This window comes from Ceratotherium simum, chromosome 22, assembly GCF_057802395.1.
Source record: "Ceratotherium simum simum isolate JZ-2026a chromosome 22, ASM5780239v1, whole genome shotgun sequence".
Lineage (NCBI taxonomy): Eukaryota > Metazoa > Chordata > Mammalia > Perissodactyla > Rhinocerotidae > Ceratotherium > Ceratotherium simum.
Window position 1 is genome coordinate 26,682,190 of NC_141921.1, and position 18,554 is coordinate 26,700,743.

An 18,554-nucleotide genomic window follows, 5' to 3' on the forward strand; every position below is an offset into this window, starting at 1 on the left:
TAATAGTGTTATCACCATGATGATAATGTTATTATCATCTAACACTTACATAGTGCTTACTTTGTGACAGGCATTATTGTCAGAGCTTTACGTTATTAATTCATTTAAGCTTCACAATAACCCTGTGAAATAAGTACTATTAATTGCCATTTTACATATAAAGAAACTGAGCTAAGAGAGGTTCAACAACTTAACCCAAGTTAGTTGTACAGCTAACAAGTGATGGAATCTCAGTTCAAAACCCAGAGTTTGGTTCCAGAGTCATGCTCTTAATACCTCTGAGAAATCCCCGGAAGATTTTTCTACACTCACTGTCTTCAATTCCTTACCTCCCTTTTATTCCTCAGTTCTCTGTCTCTTGATCACTCCTCAACAGTCTGGCTTCTGCCTCCATTGTTTCATTGACACTGTTCTCTTCAAGGTCACCAGTGATCCCTCTGTTACTAAATCCAATAGATCCATGTAGTCCTCTTTTTTTTTAACTGGCTGTGACAGCGTACTCTCCTACCCTTCTGGCATATCCTTCTCAGATACCTCTGCAAGCTTTCTCTTTATGCACTCTTTAAATGTCATTATTCTCCAAGGTTCTTTCATAGGTGCTCTTCCCACTATATACTTTTCCCTGGACAATTCTCGTCTACTTCCATGACTTAATTGTCCTCTCTATGCTGATGACTCTGTAGTCCCAGCCCAGATCTTCTGCTCCAGACCCCTGTGTACAACCAGCTACTCAGCATCCCTCACTTGGATATCTCATGAGTATTCAGAACTCACCATTTCCTGAATTCAACTTCCCATCCCTTTTCCACCATATAATATACAGAGAATGTGGAATCAGAACATGGGAACTTACTTAGATCATCGTAATAGCTAATGCAGTATTTCTCAGAGTGAGGTTTGGAGCCCATTAGTATTAGAATCACTAGAGGGCTTCTTACACGCATGAAAGTAGGTTGGTGTCATTAAGCTATGATAATTTTCATGCTTTTAAAGGTAATAGTAGTAGTAGTATTTATATTTACATACAGTGCTTTTTAGTGTACAGTTCTATGACTTTTAATGCTTGCATAGATTCATGTAACTACCACAAACAGTACAGAACAATTTCCATCACCCCAAAAAATTTCATGGTGCTCCCCTGTGTCAAACCCTCTCCCCATCCCTAATGCCTACCAGTTATTGACCTGTTTTTTGTCCTATAATTCCTTTTCTAATATATCATATAAATGGAATCATACAGTATGTAACCTTTTGAGACTGGCTTCTTTTATTTAAGCTATGAGAATCTGATGCCCTCATCTCCACTGTGGGACTAAACTAGCCAAAGAATAATACTCTTGTGCTAGTATGGTCTTCTTACCACAAATAGTGTGGCTTACTCCAGGCTCTTTCTCTAGACTGTTCCTGGGCCTTCTGTAAACAGATATATTCAATTGTGCTGTAGTCCTGAAGGAATACCTGGTCCCTTTTTAGGGTTTGAAGGTTTTCGTGTCTTCTGAGACACACACTGTATGTTATACCTTCTCTTAGGGTACGTTATTTCTGCAGATAGCTAATCTCGGTCATTGTTGCTATATACCAAGTTTGTTCTGCAATCCAAACTAATCTCCAATATGGGGAGTGTATAAATATAGTCCCATGAGTACAGCAATTATGTACAGCATTAGCTTTTTTCTAAAATACTGTCTTCCATATTTCTTTGAGAAGTCCCCTGATTCTAGTTTTGTATATGATTCTAGTTTTGTATAATTTGGTGAATTAGTTCCCAGTTACCCTATATATTTTATAACCTTACATCATAGCTTTGTAGTCTTTATCCTTCTAAACTGAAAAAGTCTTCATTCTGTCCGCAAGCATTCAGATTTTTCTGCCAATGCTTCGTTTTCAGGGATTTTTTTGTTAGAAGTACACACCATATTCCAAAAACTGGGACATCCTTATTGTGTACCTGGTCAGGATCACTGCCTTCTCTTATCAGCATTGGGAGCTCCCTGTCTGTGCACTATAGATAGTCTATCTTAGTTTCCAAACTAAAAATCAAGATAGACTTCCCTGATTTGCCTACTTATTTACCTTAAAAGTTCTACAGACATGTAAAAATTGTATTCTAGTATATATTTAATAAATCAACTTTATTGGGAATAAAATTATAAAAATTAATATAAATTATTTGTTACAGTTTAAATGTTTTTAGTAATGAAAATGACTTCATTGAAGAAAATTTAGGGTGTAAAAAGAATAGGAAAAATAAATCGCTTATAGACTCATCATCCAAATTCAATCACTCTTGATGTTTCAGTATACTTCTTCCCAGTTTTTTTATTTTGTATGTAAACATCATAATAGTCACACTTGAGATAAAATCTTATATGAAGCTCTTTTCACTTAATAATGTAAAGCTAGTCCTTTGTCTGGAACACCCCTACCCTAGATATTACCATGGCTGGCTCACTCTTGTCTTCAAATCTCAGCTAAGGTATCTTCTCTTCAGAGAGGACTTCTTAGACTAAACTAGACCCTCCTAGTTGGTCTCTATCACATCACTCTTATTTTCTTAGCATTTTAGTTAAAGTCATATAGCATTATAGTTTAGATCATTTTTCCTTTTCCCCCCCTCTAGTTTTATTTAGATGTAATTGATAATAATAATATAACTGATAGTTATAATATAATAATACAATTGATAATACCATAACATTGTATTCATTTTAGGTGTACAACATGATAATTTGATATATGTATATGTTGCAAAATGATTACTACAATAAGTTGGTTAACATCCATCAAAATTTTTTTCTTGTGTTGGGAACTTTTAAGATCTACTCTCTTAGCAACTTTCAAATATACAGTACAGTATTAACTTTAGTCACCATGCTGTACATAACATCCCCAGAACTTAGGATCATTTTTTTGATTCTGCCACTTAATTGTTAGCTATGTGATCTTAAGAAAGTTATTTAACCTCTCTGAGTTTCCATTTCTTATCTCTAAATGGGAATAATCAGCCTACCTCATACAATTGTTATATGGATTAAATGAGTAAAGAATACACTGTTCCCAGCAACAAGGCAGTTACGTGGTAAGTGTTCGGTATATGTCAGGTGCCGTCATTATCATCATTTTACTTATTAGAATATTCAATAATATAGTAAGCTAATAACCATGTCTCTGGACATTTAGACTATTTCATACGTATCATTATCACAAATTATGCTGCTGTGACTTATTTGTGCATGAAACTTTTTCCATATTTAATTATTTCCTTAGAATAGATTTCTAGATGAAAATTAATGTGTTAACAAGTATAAGGATGCTTCATATTTTGGATACAGGTTGCCAAATTGTTTTCTGGCACTAGCAGTTAATACAGACAGTATTTGAAAGAAGGTTGCTGTAGTTGTTTGACTTCATTTTGCTCCTTCATAACTAAGGGGTGTACTAGAGTGAAGTGAGACCATTAGAATTTCATTCTTCGGGCTGGCCCCATGGCTTAGCGGTTAAGTGCGCGCGATCCGCTGCTGGCAGCCCGGGTTCGGATCCCGGGCACGCACCAACGCACTGCTTCTCTGGCCGTGCTGAGGCCTCGTCCCACATACAGCAGCCAGAAGAATGTGCAGCTGTGACATACAACTATCTACTGGGGCTTTGGGGGGAAAAAAAAAGGAGGAGGATTGGCAATAGATGTTAGCTCAGAGCTGGTCTTCCTCAGCAAAAAGAGGAGGATTAGCATGGATGTTAGCTCAGGGCTGATCTTCCTCACAAAAAAAAAAAAAAAAGAATTCATTCTTCTCCCTATCTAATACCACCCTGTTCTTACATGCTTAGGGAAGAGTAAAGGCCCCTGGACCCGGAAAGACTCTTGACTGTCCTCAGGCCCTCCTAAATTTCCTTAAAGATGCAAAAAAGAGGCTCCTTTTCAATCAGAAATAGATTCAGAAAATACAAACCTGAAAAGGACCTTAGGCATCTAGTCATCCATCTTATTTTACAGATGACTGAAAAGCAAAGCCCTAAGAGGTTAAGTAATTTGGCCAAGATCACAGAGTCAGCACTCAGTCAGTGGCAGAGCCAGGACCAGAACTGTATCTGCAGGGGGCCGGTAATCTTTCCACCCTATCATATTGCCTCTAGTCAGTTAACAAGTACCTTTTAAGCACTTAGGGGCTTACCAGTTTCCAGCACTTGTTTGACAAATCCCTACACTTGCTCACCACATTAGGAGGTGCTCCTGGAAGAGCTTGGTTTTTGTTTGCTTCTCAGTCTGTCACATAGCACTGCCTAGTCTAAGAAAGGGGGAAAAGTAGGGAATGGGAGCCCCCTTTTAAAATCTGAGGGGAGCAAATTCTATGTGTGTTTGTGAGCAAGTATGCTGTTCCTGCCAACCTCGAGATTTTCTTCCTGGGGATAGGATCGGAGAGTCAGAGGAAAATATGAATAAAGGGAGAAAATGTGCCTCTGCCTGATGGCTTGAAGGTCTGACTAGCAATTCTTTGGCATTTCTTATAATCCTGAGCTCTAGTCAGAATGGGAGTTTAGTTGATGGGGTTTTTTTGTTGTTTGTTTTTGGGTTTTTTTTTGTTTTTTTTTTTAACGTAATGGATAAAGGGATAGAATAGATCCTCATTAATTTCCCAGCATTTTCTCTCATCCCCTTCAATTATCTGGGCCGGAAGGATCTTTCTAGAATGCAAATCTGGCCAACTCATTCCACTATTCTGAACCCTTCTGTGGATCCCCAGTGAGGGAGATAAAAGTCCAAGCCAGGCATTCAAAACTATTTATGAGCTGACTTCTGCCTGCCTACCTCTCAAGCATCGTCTGCTGCCTTTCTCTGCCTAATTCCGTACAATCCAACAATTTTTTAATGCCTCTCTGCTTTCACATATTATTTCTACCTGAGAATACCCTTCCACTTTGTCGAAGTAAAAAATACCTTTCTGGGCCAGCCCCGTGGCTTAACGGTTAAGTGCGTGCGCTCGGCTGCCGGCGGCCCGGGTTCGGATCCCGGGTGTGAACCGATGCACCGCTCCTCCGGCCATGCTGAGGCCGCGTCCCACATACAGCAACTAGAATGATGTGCAGCTATGACAGACAACTATCTACTGGGGCTTTGGGGGAAAAATAAATAAATAAAATCTTTAAAAAAAAAAAAAATACCTTTCTTCTTCCATACCCTGCCCAAGTGCTTCATTCTCTGTGAAACTTTGCCTTTCTTACTCCCATCCCTGTACCACAGGAGAGTTAATGCCTCTGCTGTCTGTGCTGTTGCATCTTGTACAGGCCTCTCGTCACTTGTTTACACATCTGTTTTCCCTGCTAGACTGGAAGCTCCAGCAGTGCCTGTCACTAATCAGATGCCCAGATGTTCACTGAACAGCTGATTAGGACCTTTGCAAAATGTTTTGCTTAAATTAGTGCCCTACTCGCTCTTTTTGTGGCAAATCCCAGGAACATTTTGGCTCTACACAAACAGTGTGTGCAGGCCTCAAGGAGGAAAGTCTGGAAATAGCACCCAAGTGCTGTGAGGGTTGGCGAATTGCATTCTCTCCTAGTTGTTACAAAGCTAAAGATTTCAACAGTGCCTTCTCTGAAGAGGAGGAACAACTGCTTGAACAAAAAATGTCAGCCATTTCAAGCTTTCCTGATTATTGAGGCAACAAACATCCTGACACAAAAATGATTGTCTATAAAGTGAGTTGGGTTCCACACATGAGTGAGTTAGTGATGGAGAAAGTGGAGTTGCCTGCCTTATGTATTGCTTTGACATACAACACTGAACTCATTTCTAGATGAAGGAAGTGCCTTGCTTACAGGGACAGCAAAACAATTTTTTCACTTAGAAAACCTACGTGGCAATATTACATCAGATTTGGAGGAAATTTTGTATAATACCAATGACCTTAACAAAATTGCTGTTCTTTTTGTATATGACGTTCCAGAGCATTTCTATTGGCTTTATATATTTTTTACATAGTTGCAGTCTTTGTAAATATAAATACTGTTTTGTATTTTCCTTATTTACTTAATAGCTTATTATATAAATGTTTTTAAATTTGGTCTTCAGAGTTATTTTTAGGAGTTGCTTAATAATAGCTACCAGTTGTTGAGGGCCTGCTGTGTACTAGGCATATGAATGCTAAGCATTCTATTTGTAATCCTCACAACAGCCATAAGAAGTAAATGTTCTTATCCCCATCTCACAGACCGGAAACAGGCTCAGAGAGGGTTAGTGGCCCAATAACACCTAACTCTTAAGTGGCAAAGACTGGTTCAGTCTGAGCCTAAATCTCCACTCTTTCTACTCTTCTACAGTATCTCTAGCATGAGAACTCATAGTGTTACAGTGTATTTATGAGCCATTACTTGATAAACTGTTTGTATTCCCTGTCTGACATAGGTTATTTTCAGCTGAACTGTTTCTCTTACCTTTCCTACCCAGGCAACAGTGAATCTGCAGTCTACATTTGTTTAAATAAATGTGCTTTTCTATAGTATGTATATATATGTGTGCATGTACATATTATGACATTAAAGGAAAATTTTTAAGCCTCTGTATTTTTGCATATTACCTTGTTATATACATTTTACATGAAATCATAATGCCTTTTTCAAAGGACATGTTTACTTGTTTTTATATAGTTCTAATAATTTTTTTATTTTTTTGAGGAAGATTAGCCCTGAGCTAATGTCTGTTGCCAGTCCTCTTCTTTTTTTGCTGAGGAAGATTGGCCATGGGCTAACATCCGTCCCCATCTTCCTCTACTTTATATGGCACACTGCCACAGCATGGCTTGATAAGTGGTACATAGGTGCGAGCCCTGGATCCCAACTTGTGAACCCTGGGCCGCCAAAGTGGAGTGCATGAACCTAACCGCTACACCACCGGGCCAGCCCCCTAATAGTTTATTTTTAATTGCTAAGAATCATAGTTTAAGCATTTTAAATGCTACTTCGTTGTTTTTTGGTTTGGGGTTTGTTTGTTTATTTGGTGAGGAAGATTGGCCCTAAGCTAACATCTGTTGCCAATCTTCCCCTTTTTGCTCGAAGAAGATTGTCCCTGAGCTAACATCTCTGCCAGCCTCCCACTATTTTGTACATGGGACACTGCCTCAGCATGGCTGACAAGTGGTATAGGTCCACGCCTGGGATCCAAACCCACAAACCCCAGGCCGCCGAAGCGGAGCTCACTAACTTAACCACTAAGCCACTGGACTGGCCCCACTACTTAGTTTTTTAATTCCTAATAACATTTTGTTATGATTTGAAAATAACCTCTAGAGGGGCTGGCCCAGTGACGTAGTGGTTAAATTCGCACGTTCCACTTTAGCGGCCCAGGGTTCGCAGGTTTGGATCCCAGGTGTGGACCTACTCACTCCTCATCAAGCCATGCTGAGGCGGTGTCCCATATAGAAGAGCTACAACTCTACAACTGTGTATTGGGGCTTTGGGGAGAAAAAAGAGAAAGATTGGCAGTAGATGTTAGCGCAGGGCCAATCTTTCTCAAAAAAAGAAAAGAGCCTCCATAAATTCTGTTATTTTTTGTTGAACTTTACCTTAATATTTGACATTGATTAGTTTGTATCTATCTAGTCAAACATAGTAATTTCGATTCCCTTTTGAGAAAGACAAGAGTTTTTCCCTCTTTGATAAAAATCATCTATTTTGTGGTAAAGTATTACTTGGCCCAGAGCCAGATTAAGAAGGGATACTGATTTCTGCAGGCAGTTGGCTCGGTAGTAACTGTTTCTTTGCTGTTCACAATTTGATTTCTCGGAGCACCTTTTTGTTTTGCAGGTCTGGGACCTGCGCCAAAACAAGCTGACCTATACCATGAGAGGCCATGCAGATTCAGTGACTGGCCTGAGTTTAAGTTCTGAAGGCTCTTATCTCTTGTCCAATGCAATGGACAATACAGGTAACTTTGGAAAGGAAAGCTCTCCCAGTGCCCAGTCACTGTGGACCCTAAATAAAGTAGGCATTCGGTACTGGAAATGTGTGTGGGGTAAATGAGGGGTCCAAGGAAAGAGTCCAGGATGGCTCGCAGGTTTTCACCAGGGCTGTTAGGAGAACACATCGCCATAGAAAAGCTTCAGAAGAGATGGTCAAGAGGCCAGGATTCTAGTCCCAGATCTGCCGTCTGATCCCTGAGCAACTTTGCACATAGCGTTTCTCCTCTCTGGGCATCAGGTTCTACGCCGATAAGAGGACTGGACTTTACTTTTAAGGCCCATTTCAGCTCTGCGTGCTATGAATCCAAGGCTATGGTTTCAGGTGGGGTATAAGATATTCTTGGTGATTTGTGTATTGAGAAAGGAGAGAGTCGGGAGAGCCATCCAAGGGAGTTCTCGAGCATTTTCAGAGAGCACCAAACCTGGGTGACCAGTGATCACTATTGATACCTCAGTTGTGCTCTTCTGCCAGTATGTCTTCCCTCCCCACTCGAAAGCATTGGTGTGATAAAATGTCCTTGTTAAAACACCTCAACATTCTGGATTTACACAAACACACACTCTTGTTCTTTCTTTACTTGTTTTTGAGTTGTTGGGTGGGAGAATGGGTTTACTGTAGCAAAAAAGGAGGATAACTTGGATTATATGCTAAATTGGGAGAGTTTGGAAATGCCCCTCTGGTAATACGAGTTCATAGGCTTGTCAGAAACTAAAATGTTTTCACTGATATTTTGTAACAAAAACAGTGCCTAGCATTCAGTGAGTGCTCAATACATATTTGTTGAATGAATGAGCATTCTTACCTTCTGACTATACTCTCAGCTCAACGGCACACTTTCATGCATAGCTTCACCTTTTTTATGCCTGTCTGACTTCAAGAATTAGTTATTTTTTTCACACTCAAATTCCACTATAGGTGTTGCTTTAGTTAACAACGGCTATAGCCACTATTTACCATGGGTGTTTATACACTGTCTTGATTTCAATGGATTTACCATTAATTAATTCTAGCATGGTTCACAGTAAGGAAAGATGAGATTCCCTAAATGGTTTTAAAATAATAAGAAGAATTTCTTGTTAGGGCTATATAATAAAATTACAAATTCTTTATTTTTGTTTGTTGCCTCCGATCTTTTAGAGCTCTTTCACATATATCATCTTATTTGATCCTTAAAATACTCTTATAAAATGAGAGGAACAAGTGGTATTCTCATAAATTTTATACAGGAAACCAGAACACAAAGAACCTCGCGATTACCTGATACCACCTTATGTAGCAGAGCTAGAGTTAGAATCAGAGTTACCGTTTCTGATTCTTGGTACATTTGACAGGTTTAGACTGTCAGGTGCCCCGGTGAGCAAAATTAGAAAAGGTCAGTCCTGAGTTTGGTTTTTATAAAAGATTGATTGTCATAGTAGTCAGTGGTATTTAGATTGTCACATCAAAGCTTTGTGAGATATGACTCTCTGGATTGGCAGAGAAATCATTTGCAAAATGTTGTGTTGAAATTAGTGTCACACCCAACTTTTTTTTTCTTTGGCTGAGGAAGATTCGCCCTGAGTTAACATATTTGCCAGTCTTCTTCTATTTTGTACGTGGGTCGCTGCTACAGCATGGCCACCAACGAGTGGTGTAGGTTGAACCCAGGCTACCAGAGCAGAGTGCACCAACCTTAACCACTAGGCCATGGGATGAGCCCCCCCCCCCACCTATTTTCTGTTGCAAATCCCCAGCAATGTGTTTGACATTTCCCCTTCCTACCCCCTCAGCTTTCCTCTGTACCTTTAGTCCCTGTTAATAGAACTTGAATGCATTTCATTCCTGTTAGAAAAAGAAAAGAACCTTTCCAGGTAGCAGTGTACCATGTTGGACCTCCCCCACCCAAGAAACAGCATCTGTCGTTGATAAGATATCAATTTTAGCTGGATTCTCAGGAGGCCTCTGGCTGAATGCTGTTTTGCTTTGTTTGAATTTGCAGTACGGGTCTGGGATGTCCGGCCATTTGCTCCCAAAGAGAGGTGTGTGAAGATATTTCAAGGAAATGTGCACAACTTTGAAAAGGTGAGTCCTGCATGGCAAAGGAGTTTTACCATCCATTTGATTCAAAGAAACATTTAAGATGATGCTAAGGTATAATATTTACATATATCAAGTCATTATATTGTACACCTAAAACTAATACAAAGTTATATGTCAATTATATCTCAATTTAAAAAAAAAAAAAGATGGTGCTAAGGATACAGAGCAGTATCTCTACTAAGAAGGGACTCCATTCCAGTAACACTGTTCTCCATCAAAACTGTTCTTGCCAGAAATAAAACTCATAGGGCCGGCCCTGTGGCTTAGCGGTTAAGTGCGTGCGCTCCGCTGCTGGCGGCCCAGGTTCGGATCCCAGGCGCGCACCGATGCACTGCTTCTCCGGCCATGCTGAGGTCGCGTCCCACATACAGCAACTAGAAGGATGTGCAGCTATGACATACAACTATCTACTGGGGCTTTGGGGAAAAAAATAAATAAATAAATAAATAAAAAGAAATAAAACTCATAGAGGCATAGGGAGGAATGCAGTCACATAGATAGAGAGTAGTGGGGCCAATCCTCAAATATGGGACTTCTGACTTCAACAAGACAGTCCTATCCTTTTAATTCCTTGGGAACTGTGACCCTCTTACGTCAGTGTTCCATATGGGACCGAGGCTCCCATGACTGTTACCCAGATGCCCCCCCTCACCCTCCCAGTGACCTGCTGTTAGAGCCCTGAGAATACATCCCTCCCTTCAGTAAGCACCATGGCCCAGGTTGTGAGAGAACGAGTGTTTTTCTAAACTCTCACATCTCTGGTTAGCTCTTGAAAGCAGATTTTCCCCCAGATAATTTGTTAATAGAGACTAATATCTTTCTTTTGAGAGCCCATTGAGATTCAGTGTCACTTTATAAATCAAATCTTATTTTTTGTTAGATTTGGTTTTATTTTTATTTTCTTTCAAGATAAACAAAAAAATTTTAATGAGGATCAAGATAAATGGAGCAAAGTGAGCCTCCGTTTGTAAGCAGAACAAAATTTTGTTGCCAGGTCCACTCTAATTTACTGTAAATTAAGCATTTTCTACACTTGGTTTTTATATGGTATGAAATAAAGTATGCTGTCTTGGGCCACAGAATATAATATAATTACTGACCATCGGGCTGGCCCCGTGGCTTAGCGGTTAAGTGTGCGCACTCCGCTACTGGCGGCCCAGGTTCGGATCCCAGGCACGCACCGATGCACCGCTTCTCCAGCCATGCTGAGGCCGCGTCCCACATACAGCAACTAGAAGGATGTGCAACTATGACATACAACTATCTACTGGGGCTTTGGGGGGGCGGGGAGGATTGGCAATAAATGTTAGCTCAGAGCCAGTCTTCCTCAGCAAAAAGAGGAGGATTAGCATGGATGTTAGCTCAGGGCTGATCTTCCTCACAAAAAAAAAAAATTACTGACCATCTTTCTGGGGAGAATAATTAAAACTCGACTTCAGAAATTTGAAGTCTCTCATTGATTCTATAGTCTAATAAAGAGGGGTTTGGTACATTACTGTATTCATTGCATTCCTGCTTATTTATCACTATAGAATCTTCTGAGATGTTCTTGGTCACCTGATGGAAGCAAGATAGCAGCTGGCTCAGCCGACAGGTAAGGATTACTAGCCATGAGGTAAAGAATGATGTAGCTATGCAGGTATCTTCTCATGTTTAATACATGAAGTGCGGATACCAACCTAGAGCAGACGTAGACTTATAGCTGTACTCAGAGATGAAGCCCTGTGCAGTAGGAAGGGATTAAAGATCACGTCAGCCAAACACATTATTTCCACCCTCGTTGGATATGTTTTAGACCTGGAGGGTAGACAGTTTCTTTGATTCTGTTGGATTCCTTTTGCCATCATATTAAGTTCAGCTGGCTCCAGTTTTCCTCATCAGATTCCTCTACGATGCTTCAGTTCATTCACACACATATTGTGTCCTCACCTCCCCCACCATCACATAATGCTTCGCTCACGTGGAAGTCTTCCTGTTCTTTCATCCCTTGTGCCTCCAGGATTCTCTCTCATATCACCTCTTCTCCATTATCCAAACTCTGTATCTCTCTAGTAATCACCTCTATGTTATGTCTGTAAACTTTCCCTGGCCCTCTCTCTCCCTTACCTCTTGGGCATAACTAATTGCTCTTTGCTCTGTGCTGTAGTCACACTTTATACATCTAACCTTTATTAGCATCTGTTACATCTTACAGTCAGACATAGTGGCACACCCTCCCTAGATTATTTTCTTCAGGAGGTCAGGAAATGAGTCTTAGTCATCTCTGAACCAAGGGCAGTGCTGGATCTGTAAGCACTTAGTGAATATTACATGAATGAATTCCCAGCTCAAGGATGGCAGTCAAATTTTACCCATTACCAAGAGCTGAACATATCAGCTCGGCTTTTGGTAATGGCCACCTTGTTGAGGATGATTCATAGCTGGGTCTGGGTTCATTGGGGAAAAGTGCCATGATTGTTAGATGAGGGGTGTGGCAGCGTGTGGGCTAGGTATTTTCCAACTCTGAGCTGAAGTAAGAGACTGTGAGGCTTTCTTAGCTGTCAGTTTAAACTGGCTCTGGCATCATGTGATGAATTAGAAACAGAGGGAGAGAATTCTTCTGTCAGGTGCTGTTGTATTTGGTATGTCTGTGGTGAGCTATACTTGGGAGGGAGTCAGAGGTTGAATAGGGATGTCCAGGTGCCAAGGCTGTTGTGGAATGGTAAAGAATGATGAGGCCCTCTGATGGCAAACTGTACAATTTAGCTCCCATTGGGAGACCCTACTTAGCTTAACACCCCCCTCTTCCCCTTTAGAAATTTTACTGCCACTCTACTGAAACTGGCACCATTCTATAAACATGAAGCCTTTCCTGGGCTAGCTGGGGCTTTCAGCATGTTCCAGGCTTTTCTCCTGTTTGGGGCCCCAGCACGGCCATAGAGAAGCCTCACTTTGGTCTGCCCCACACCTTTCTATTAGTGAACAATAATGAACGTAACTGAAGATTCCAGAGTCCACTTTTTTTCCTGTCAAGTTTAATGCCTGGGAAAATGGACAAGTATTCAAGTATTTTCTGGAGAAAAAAGGGTCCAGGTGAAACAGTGCCACATGGATGGTTTGAGTCCTGGTGGTTTAGAGAGCTGCCTTGAAGAGGGAATCTAAGAGATTTTCACTGGTCAGTTTACTAAAGAAGACCTTAGGAAACAAGTCCACAACCTAAGGTATATTGTATTCTGACAGAGTATTCTGAGTGTTTTTATATAATTTTCAGCAGAGATAGTATATCTTTCCTATGTAATTAAGCTTTTCAGTGATACTTGCATAAGCTTTTCTGCTGAGCAGTTTCTTTCTGACTTTGGCCCTTTCTGACTTTTCAGCGTCCTCTCTTCCCTCTTTCCTCCCCACTGTTCCTTTAAACCTTACATGTGGCATTGTGGCTCTGGTGTGGGGGAAGGCCTGTGTGTCTGCGTGCTGGGGGTTGGCCAGATTTCACAGGCACCTTGCCAGTTAGCCCCCCTCAACAAGCAGCTCTGTTACATAAGGAGCTGGTTCCTGCCGAATGTTGCCACGCCCGAGTCAGGGGCAGACAGGGAACCCCGCTGAATTTAGCATCTGATTGGCAGCCGTGGAGAGCAAGGCCTTGCAGTAAACCCTTGGAGATGTGGGGTTCTGCTGGCTTTTATATGGCTGGGAAATGTATCCTTCCGTCTGAGAAAACTGCTTTTCAGCTTGGCCTGGATTTGGCAAATTTCTCCACTCTGCTTGCAAATCACCTGCCTCCTCATGTTCAGACTTGAAACCCTTCAGTCAAGGACTGTGGAAGACTGGCCAGTCTCTCTGCAGTGAGTGATTTAGTCAGCCTGTTGACTTCATGTGATTCTCTTTTGATAATAAACATTCGTCATAACAATAGCTATCATTAATTCTGTGTGCCAGGCACTTTGCCTACATTATCTCATTATTTCTCTCAACCAAGCTGTGAGATCAGTATCATCTCTGTCATTACAACTAAGGAAAGAGAAGCTCAGAGAAGCTTAGAAATAAATAATTATCTAAGGTTACTTAGCTATTATATAACTGAATTGAGACTTGAACCCTGGTCTTTCTGACTTTAGAGCTCATATACTTTTTCACTGTGCCACACTGCCCTTAGCTGGATTAATGAGGACAGTTATTTGTGCATGGCAGGAAAGAAGACAGTAGGGAGAGCGTGAGCATCAGAAGAGTCTGTAGACAAATGGGGTTCCTTCCATCTTGCTTCGAACTTTTATTTAGTTCTTGTGGAGCCTATCCCTTGAGAGCTAAACAGTGTAATTAAGAAGCTCTTGTTTATTTGAATTTTAAACCAAAAGTGTAATGTCGCGTCAGAACTAGGCATTTTATAATCAAGTACTGGTGAGTATGCCATTGTAGGTGTTGACTGAATAAAAATGTAAATAATTTTTATAACCTGCCTGAAAACCACTAGCCCTTTAAATTTACCAACAGATTATTTTTGCATGTTTGTTTGAAGATAATCTCTCTTTATTTTCCCCCTCAGCTTAAAATGACCCAAGCAGGGTTGAGTGGAGCAGGGTGTTTGAGGGTGGTGAGAGAAAGGAGAATACTGGAATATGTTAAGAGTTCTAGGGGTCGGCCCCATAGCGTAGTGGTTAAGTTCGGCACGCTCTGCTTCGGCGGCCCAGGCTCATGGCTTTGGATCCTGGGTGCAGACCTACACCCCTTGTCAGCCATGCTGTGGCGGCAACCCACATACAAAATAGAGGAAGACTGGCACAGATGTTAGCTCAGGGCGAATCTTCCTCAAGCAAAAAAAGAGGAAAATTGGTAGCAGATGTTAGCTCAGGGTGAATCTTCCTCAGCAAAAAAAGAGATCTAATTTTAGTTCAGCCACTGATGAACTGTGTCACCTTGGAAAAGTCACTGTACTTTAGTTTTCTTGTCTGTAAAATGAATTTAGACTAGCTGGTTTCTCTTGGCCCCTTCCCATGCTAGAATTCAGCATTCTTTCTGCCCACGAATTCAGTGCAAGATTTGGGTCAAATCTATGTTTGAGTTATGTTTATATAGCAGAAATTTCCTGTCCCTTCTCTGGCCTCTGTGATTTGGGTACAATACTAAGAGACTCAGGTAGATCTACAACCTAGACTCCCAACCTGCCATGAGTTGGGTTACCTTTAAGACATTCCTGGATGCATATGAGGTTAACTACAGCCTTATCAGATGTTCTTCAAAGAAGATTTCTATGTGAGGTCTGTAGGAAAAACTGTTTGTCTTTCTTCTCCATTTTCTTATTTTGAAAATTCCAGTAATGCTTATATTTTTAGCTATTTCTATTTCTCCACTCAGTTGCTCAAGTCCATGCCTCATTCAAAATCTGTGTTCTGGGGCCGGCCCTGTGGCATAGCGGTTAAGTGTGCGTGCTCCGCTGCTGACGGCCCAGGTTTGGATCCCAGGCGCGCACCGACACACCACTTGTCAGGCCATGCTGTGGCGGCGTCCCACATAAAGTGGAGAAAGATCGGCACAGATGTTAGCTCAGGGCCAGTCTTCCTCAGCAAAAAGAGGAGGATTGGCATGAATGTTAGCTCAGGGCTGATCTTCCTCACACACACAAAAAATATATATATATATCTGTGTTCTTAGGTTCTAAAAGCCAGAACACAGTTCAGTAGATATGGGGAGAATAAATAAATCATTGCTTCCATTTCCCTTAAAAAGCTATGCCTGTGCCCTGCCCTCAGCTCTGAGAGGCCTTACCCTTGCTCTTCATGATACCTTGCAGGTTTGTGTATGTGTGGGATACCACAAGCAGGAGGATTTTGTATAAGCTGCCTGGCCATGCTGGCTCCATCAATGAAGTGGCTTTCCACCCTGACGAGCCCATCAGTAAGTCTGTCCTGACTGTGGGGGAAGGGAAACCGTGGGAATCTCCCTAAAGGGGCCCTGAGAATACAGGGGCAAAGGTGGACGTCTGTTTTATGTGAATTTCCAAACAGTCTTTGTGAGTATCGTTGACAGTCCCACTGTTGTTCTAAGTGGTGAGAGTAAGAGCAGTGTTCCATTTTCTTCTCGGTCTCATAGGGAGGTTGGTTAGTTTATTTATTTCTAGTTCTTTCGAGTTTACTTGCTTCAAGTCTATGTTTCAACCATGTATTTGGATAAAAAGAATGATATTTTTTAATATTCAGATATAAATTGCAACTTAACTTACATTTTATTGGCCACCTAAACTAAATAATGGGCCTTGAATTTAAGGAGAAAATGTAACTTTCTCCAGGGCTAAGTATAACAAGCAGAAGCACATTTATAAAATGACTGGCAGAGACATTGGTTCTTCTCTTCTAGAATGACTGAGAAGGTCTTTTTCTTAGGGTTTGACTGACCGGGGACATGAGGATTGAGAGCCTGATAATGTATTTCCCAAAGCACAGTCCACCCTCGTGGTTTTGAGAGGACCTGGATTGAAAAGCCAGGCTACAATTTCCTGTGAATGGTGTTGAGGAGGGAATCCAGTTGCTCCTTTATAACAAAATTGGCTCTTGACACAAGAGCCCTTAAGCACCAGGTCTTCTTGAGCCTTCGTTATTTCCAGTTATCTTCTCTTTTCTTTTCACCTCAGTTCTCTCAGCGTCCAGTGACAAGAGACTGTATATGGGGGAGATTCAGTGACGATATGGAGTGGAAGACTCCAGGGCTGCTTGACCTTGAGACCTCAGACGGCATAAGCGGTATCAGATGGTGCCCAGGCCCACATCCTCCCTTCAGATGAAGCTCATTATTAGCAAGAAGCAGTGAGGCGGTGGCCATATTCCAACAACCACATGTATTCCATTTCACCAGGGTGATTAAGGCAAGCTTCCAGTGGCCTCTAAAACCGTCTGCCAGATTTCAGGGACTGTTTGGTTTTTTTCCTTTTTTTTTTTTTTTTTTTTTTTTATAGGTTTTCTTCAAAGGGACAGACACTGATTGGTTTGTGGTTTCCTGTTTTCTAATCCAGGCTGAAGACAGGGAATATGACTGAAATTTGTTTGTTGGGGACTTTTTTTTTAATTCAGTAACTGGCTTGTATGATATTTTCTTTCTGTATTTCTCAGTTATTTTGTATTAAAAGCCAAATAGATGCTTTTTTACAAGAGTCATGTGGATTGGATTTATTGCTGTCTTGTCTTTGAGGCTCTATCGCTGTAAATCTGAGCAGGGCATGTTGTGGCCAGGGGATCAAGTCCATTTAAACTTCGAAGAAGCTATTCACTGGGATGTTTGGGTTTTTCTTCCCTTTTCTGTGTTTTTAGGTTTACTCACTCCTATGAAAATGACAAACAGATAATAATAATTTTTCAGTAATAAATACTTGCCTCCTGCTAGAAGCATAGCAGTCAAGAGGTGATAAATAAGGTCAAAAAGAACCTGGTTCTCTTACACAGTCTTTAATGAACAGGGTCTTTGTCTACTTTGCCTCTTGCCAAAAGCACTTTTCTGAGCAGCAGTCCCTACACTCAGGGTTTCTGAACTGGGCAGATTGGGGATGGTCTTAGCTGGTAGAATGACATTGGCTGGAATGCTGCATGAAACTCAACTCAAAAGGAATCCAAAGAAGTTTTGGTGGAACTGGGCCGTGACGTTGTCTGAGACTTTTTTATGATTCTGCTTCCTTGTCTGTCTTTTCCTAAACCAACAGGGACATTAAGAAATGCCATTAGTTGCCTTCTACCCCCAAGACACAGATTACTGTCTCCCTGGATCACTGGGTGACTGCACCTAGCATGTAAACCGGCACTAGTCAATTCCATCTGGCACTGGGGAGTGGAGTCTGTCTTTTCCAAATCTCCTGTCTCAACACAGAGGTCTTCACACTCCTACCTGTTCTCAACGTGTTTGATTTTATACTTTTAGCTCACAAAGCTGGATCGTATATTTATCTTAAGTTATAAGAGAGAGGATAGTTTTAAGTGAGCATATGTTCAAGTATATTTAACTCATTAAATGAAGGAACCAGCATGATAATAAAGCTGTCAAATCATTTACTTTTAATACAGTGAATGAAGTTTGAATAAAGTGCACTGGAAACAGAAAGCAGTTTATTGTGCCTGGGCGAGTTAAGGAAGTTTCCCAGATTATGTGAGTATGCTTAGGTTGGGACTTAGAGGATGAATAGGGCTTTGCCAAGTGGGCGAGGAAGTGTGCATTCCAAGAAACAGGAACAAGCCTGAAAGCCTGGCATGTTTCATGAGCCAAAAGAACTTCAGCATGGTTAGAGGTGGGGACAGTAAAGTGGCAGAACTAAGTAGGGGCCAAGCCCGCAGAGCTTGTCCTTCATGTACTTGATCCTGTAGGTTGAGGTGTCCTAAAGTGTATTCCATAGAACACTGTTTCCAGAAATGTTAGATACATTGGGGCATAAAGATCCTATGCTCAAATAAGTTTGGAAAAGACTGGGTTAAATAAAGTGAAACTGGTTTCTTTACTGCAGAACTGCTTAGAGCCTTTAATATACAAAGTGTAGTGGGATCTTCAAAGGATGACTCAGATTTCCTGCCTGAGCA

At 41.1% G+C, this 18,554-nt stretch overlaps 1 protein-coding gene across 1 annotated transcript in view; it reads left to right on the forward strand.

The window, feature by feature from the left end:
- Nucleotides 1-17,146, forward strand: part of SNRNP40 (small nuclear ribonucleoprotein U5 subunit 40) — a 35,332-nt gene extending 18,186 nt beyond the window's left edge. Inside the window, exons 6-10 of the mRNA XM_004425862.3 lie at nt 7,795-7,915; nt 9,929-10,011; nt 11,562-11,623; nt 15,794-15,897; nt 16,631-17,146. Coding sequence (XP_004425919.1) covers nt 7,795-7,915; nt 9,929-10,011; nt 11,562-11,623; nt 15,794-15,897; nt 16,631-16,680 — 420 coding nt within the window. The 3' untranslated portion in view covers nt 16,681-17,146. The remainder of the gene's footprint in view (nt 1-7,794; nt 7,916-9,928; nt 10,012-11,561; nt 11,624-15,793; nt 15,898-16,630) is intronic.
- The last annotated feature ends 1,408 nt before the right edge of the window (nt 17,147-18,554 follow it).